Here is a 5,586-nt window from a genome sequence, read left to right as displayed (position 1 = left end):
AATTCAATTGACACTTGGCCTCTTACCCTTAGCATTGGTACCGTTGGTCCAGAGGAGGAAGAAGTTCTAGTACCTATGTCTGTGCCCAAGATAACACAAGGGTAACAATTTCCAGGTTTCGTTTTTTGTCTTTGCTCAGTATTGATCTTATTCAGTATCTTTGTAGTTCCCAAGATTGAATGAAGATCTTGCTTTACCAGGAATTTGAAATTTCTGTCAGGGGCAGTTGAGAAAGCAAAATAAGTTGGTATTATAGTATATTTATGTAGGATTTGTTTTTGCTATTTATTAATCTTGGTCTTTATTATTAATGCTAAATGTGAGTAATGTTTTATCTGCTGTCATAGGTGATATGGCAAAAACTGGACGTTTCCAGATTTTAAATAATTCTATTAGGTTGCTGAAATTTGAGCTGTACTGGCCAGCACACTGCCTTACAGTGACTCCACAACATGGGTTTATCGCACCTGAGTAAGTATGACCTTGTCCACTGTATGTTATTCACATGCTTCATAGGCCATTTAAACTTAGTAGGATTTTGCCGTGTGCTGACTCTACAGAGCACCATGCGTGGTTCTGTGGGAACACACTGAGTTCAAGACTTATACCTCTTAGCGGTGGGGCCTGTCCACAGCCAGTTATAGTATCAACCTAAGAGGGTCAAGAGCTGAGTGAGACGGGAGAGAATTCCTAGAGTGGAATCTCCTGACACAGCTATGCCTCCAGAGTTACAGCATGGGATACATCTGTGCCTGGGGTGAGGGTGGTGGTCCCCAAAGCCCAGTGGTCCTGGCTTGTCACCTTGGGCCTGGCACCTTACTCTGCTGGTTTTGTCTAAGGACATTTTACAGACATGGCTTCCTGACTTCTGCTGTGTCTGAGCTATAGTCTAGCTTACTGTTTTCCACAAAGGATTAAACAGAAGTCTTTGGGGGTCAAGTGGTGATGAGCAGCTGCCCTGTCTGTGCAGCATGGTTATTGGTGGGGTAAGCCTCAGCTCTCCACTTCCTGGGAACAGTCCCAACTGGCACAAAACACACACACCTGAAAGTTGCTTCACATTTGGCAATAGCAGCTTTGCATGAGAGCAACTTGGAATCTGTTTTCTTTGCTTTTGCAAAATGATGGCGTATGGACTTAAAGAGAGTTTATTTGACCAAGACTGGGTTGAGGTAAGGTTAGGGACACTCCAGAGAAAGCCTGGAACCAAATCAGTCAGTTAAATACTTACTTGTTAATGGGTGAAAAACTGGAGGTGACAGGGCAGGTTGTCCACAGCAACTTGTGCATGGCCCTTCGTGTCGTGCTATTAGCTCGGCTATATTGGATGTGGGTATAGATCTCTCTTGTAACTGGTAGTGTCTCTTAAGTGACAGATCTGGTCACACTCCACATTTCAGTCTTTGTCATCCCATAGCTCTTGAGCACAGTGAGCACAGAAACCTGACCCATGGCGGGAGCAAAGAAGCACTCTTCTCCCCACCCGCATTCCAGTTACTCTCTGTGACAGTGACAGCTCAGAGTATTCATGGTAGTGGTCTTTCTCTAAAAATATTTAGTTTGAATTACTGTATGGACGCATTTCTGTGGTGTGGTCCATTTTCACATGAGCTTTGCCCTCAGGTTCTTGGCTTTACACTACTCAGCTTTTTGTCAGTCACCAAGTTGGGACTGAGGTAAAATCAGATGCACATGGGAGCTCACCGCTGTTCTCTGCTCTTTCTGAACAGTGGGGAAACTCGTGGTGGTCATTGATGGTGCAGTGTTACTTTATTGCTGTTACGGTCTACACTATTCTTGGTTCTCAGTATTCAATTCTTCTTTTAAGGAGTAAGATGCAAATTCTTGTGAGTCCCAATTCCTCCTTATCCACAAAACATTCAATGTTCCCGTGGAGCGGCTTGATCTATATACACTGTGACAATGGACAGAAGGTACTCAAAAAAAAATTTTTTTTTAATCAATATTTTTTTTGCAGTTTAAATGTTATAATCCTGTTGATGGCACTTACATTTCAGAAATCAAATTGAGGTCCTTTCAGCCCAAACAGCTTATGTAACTAGAGCACTTAGTACAGATTTTTCCACCAGTGAGCTGAGTAAGTTTCCTGGTGCAGCAGTGGGGAGTAGGGCCTGGAAGCCACCATTAACTTGAAAGTTCTGCTTTGAAAAAGAGGGGAGTAGGGAAAAAAGATCAAGTCAATAGCTACTTTGGGATCTGAATAGACTTTACTTTCTAAATTCATCAGTGTTTCAGTTGTTTGGCATTACTTTTGTCTACCATGATTAAAAAATAGGAATTAAAAAAAAAACATTAACTTCACTTTGTCTCATTTCAGAAAATTGTGAAGGTTCAAATTCGAGAAGACTTGACCCAAGAAGAACTTTTCACTCATTTGACCTCCGGCCCACTTGGAATCCTTTCCCAAGAAACTGAGCATGTAGTTAATCTGGTAAAACCAGCAGCAAAACCACCTTCCACAAAAGTTGAGCTAAGAAACAAGACAGTTACTTTTCCTCCAACAGAACCTGGTGAGACCTCAGGTATTGTATCACAAGGTTACGTCTTCAAATGTTGATAGGTGGGATCTAACAGCTCCTAGTTAACCGTAGTTCGAGACAGTGTTAACTTCAGGAGAAAATCAGCAGTTCTCGGAAATTGTTTCAGTGACAAATTATTTCAGCTCAATTCAAGGAAGCTAAAACTAGGCCTTCAGTTCAGTTCAGTTCAGTTGCTCAGTCGTGTCCAACTCTTTGCAGCCCCATGAATCGCAGCATACCAGGCCTCCCTGTCCATCACCAACTCCCAGAGTTTACCCAAACTCACGTCCATTGAGTCGGTGATGCCATCCAGCCATCTCATCCTCTGTCGTCCCCTTCTCCTCCTGCCCCCAATCCCTCCCAGGCCTTTAGTAACTCTGTCTGTTCCAGGAGGCTTAGACTGTTTGTCAGAGCCATCCTTTCCCAACTCTCACTAGATCTTTGACCAGAGCTGCTGCTAAGTTAGTGGCCAGAGAGGAGAGGAAGGTGATGGAGCCAGGCCTCATCCCTTAGGCTGTGACTGCAGGTTCTGGGCCTGTCCTGCCTGCTCCACCTCCACCCCAACCCGGCCCTCCATCCAGGGCCTGAGAATAGTGAAGTGCTATGTGAAGCTCCTCCGAGCTTCCTCAGGGGCCTGGAATGGTGCTCTGTGCTTCCTCAGTACCTGATGAAGAACATGCTTTAGACCCTCGGTAACTTTTCCCTTTGGTTAAATACAAGATAGGGCATCTGTCAAATAGGACTTAAAAAATAATGTCGAAATACAAGACAGAGCATCTGAACCTAGAAAGTTAGGTTCACCTAACAGAACGGTTAGAGAATAGTGTGCTTGTTGGACTCAAAGGGATCTGATTGTATTTCTTCTCTGTGGTAAGGTAATCACAGGATTTATCACATATTATCATAGGGATCTGCTTGTTTACTTACCCCTCAAACAGTTTGAGTTGTGAAATGTGTTCCTTATAGGAAATTACCTAGAACTGGAGAATCATGGTGACACGGAAGTGAGGTGGCACCTATCATCTTTAGCTCCACCTTATGTCAAGGTCAGTGATAATTACCTCGAATACTCATTTTAATGTTTATGTAGGATGTTTAAAAATCTGGATTAGGACCATAAATTGAGATTACTGGGTTTTTGTTAATCTGCTTCATTTACTTGATTATTTCTGTCAGTGGAACTAACCTGCCCAGTCTTGTTCACATGGTGGTTTTAAGAGTCAGGCTAGAGAATGTAATGTGAAAATATCTGCTTGCTCTGTTTAGTGCTGTCTCCTGCAGTGCAGTTTTTTATCTGAAATAATTTTATTCTGAAAAATATATACAGATTTTATCCCAGACGTTTCTTTCTCCTGGTTCTGAGTGCTGCTGTGTGTTGGAGGCAGGGCTGAACTTTACTTGCCAGGGAGTCTTAGCCTGTGTGCCCACATGTGGTGTCTGCCAGTGGGCATCACACAAGCTGTGTGCATCGTCACATGTTGTCACATGTGATACGGCCTTTCTGCTCTCTTCTTGGTGTGACCATCAAGGTTCTGAGCCATAATGTTAACATGATGTGTGCAAAAGATAGTGCTGGGCCCTCTGACAGGAAATGAAGTGCTGATATTGCGTGGGGGTGTTGGAACGCACACTCAGCAAGGTTCTTAAGGAAGCAGCAGTCCTCCAACAAGGGAGCAGCCTCCTATAGAGCACTGCGGCTGGGGGTGGGAGGAGGGTCTGTGTCCAGTGAGGCCTGGTGTTAGCGGAGCCTGGGTGCTCCCGGTCTCCAGGAAACGGGTTTGTCCTCGATGCCTGTGAAGGCAGTGGTGTCACTGTGGAACCTGATCTGTTGACTTTTTGTTTTTTTAAATTTGATTGTTTAAATGGTGTCTTTGTAGGGAGTTGATGAGAGTGGAGATGTTTTTAGAGCTACCTATGCAGCATTCAGATGTTCTCCTATTTCTGGTGTAGTGGAAGGCCATAGTGTCCAAAAGGTGAGTTCTGACATCTTTTCACAGCTGTCTGGTGGGAACATAGTGTCAACTGGCCAGGAGTGCCTCATTTCCACCCAGAAGAGTTCACTCCACCTGGATGGTGCTGCTCATAGCCAGGCTCCTGCGAAAGTGGCAGCAGCACACTGTGCTCCTGCAGCAGGACGTCTTGCTAGGTAACAACACCATGGTTGGTGTGTGATTGGTGCTCACTCATTCTGGTGTGAGCTTGTCACCTGGCTAGCCTGTGCTGGGAACATACTTCCAGGGGACTGATCCAGACAGTGGTTTTGTCAACCAGCCAGTCAAAAAGCTCTACCAGTGCTGATCTTGCACTCTAAAATAACTTTTTTTTTAAAGGATTTGTACTATTTTAACATTGTATTTCTATTTCTTTTATTTGGATTATGATATAATATTATGTAAGTTATAGGTGCGTAATATAATGCCTCTTGAGAAATTTGTATGCAGGTCAGGAAGCAACAGTTAGAACTGGACATGGAACAACAGACTGGTTCCAAATAGGAAAGGGAGTATGTCAAGGCTGTATATTGTCACCCTGTTTATTTAACTTACATGCAGAGTACATCATGAGAAACACTGGGCTGGAAGAAATACAAGCTGGAATCAAGATTGCCGGAAGAAATATCAATCACCTCAGATATGCAGATGACACCACCCTTATGGCAGAAAGTGAAGAGGAACTCAAAAGCCTCTTGATGAAGGTGAAAGTGGAGAGTGAAAAAGTTGGCTTAAAGCTCAACATTCAGAAAACGAAGATCATGGCATCCGGTCCCATCACTTCATGGGAAATAGATGGGGAAACAGTGGAAACAGTGTCAGACTTTATTTTTCTGGGCTCCAAAATCACTGCAGATGGTGACTGCAGCCATGAAATTAAAAGACGCTTACTCCTTGGAAGGAAAGTTATGACCAACCTAGATAGCATATTCAAAAGCAGAGACATTACTTTGCCAACAAAGGTCCGTCTAGTCAAGGCTATGGTTTTTCCTGTGGTCATGTATGGATGTGAGAGTTGGACTGTGAAGAAGGCTGAGTGCCGAAGAATTGATGCT

The 5,586-nt window shown here is 43.8% G+C and overlaps 1 protein-coding gene across 2 annotated transcripts in view; it reads left to right on the top strand.

Moving 5' to 3' along the window:
- The window catches only part of CEP192 (centrosomal protein 192kDa), a 75,633-nt gene that overhangs the window by 55,692 nt on the left and 14,355 nt on the right, over positions 1-5,586 (top strand). For both annotated transcript variants that reach the window (XM_010859040.1, XM_010859039.1), the window contains 5 exons: positions 348-471; positions 1,829-1,934; positions 2,339-2,543; positions 3,507-3,586; positions 4,418-4,513. In XM_010859040.1, the coding sequence (XP_010857342.1) occupies positions 348-471; positions 1,829-1,934; positions 2,339-2,543; positions 3,507-3,586; positions 4,418-4,513 (611 nt within the window). The remainder of the gene's footprint in view (positions 1-347; positions 472-1,828; positions 1,935-2,338; positions 2,544-3,506; positions 3,587-4,417; positions 4,514-5,586) is intronic.

The sequence above is a fragment of the Bison bison genome, unplaced genomic scaffold, assembly GCF_000754665.1.
Source record: "Bison bison bison isolate TAMUID 2011002044 unplaced genomic scaffold, Bison_UMD1.0 scf7180017864453, whole genome shotgun sequence".
Classification (NCBI taxonomy): domain Eukaryota; kingdom Metazoa; phylum Chordata; class Mammalia; order Artiodactyla; family Bovidae; genus Bison; species Bison bison.
Note: the sequence above shows the minus strand (reverse complement) of the source record. Positions and strands in the feature narration are given on the sequence as shown.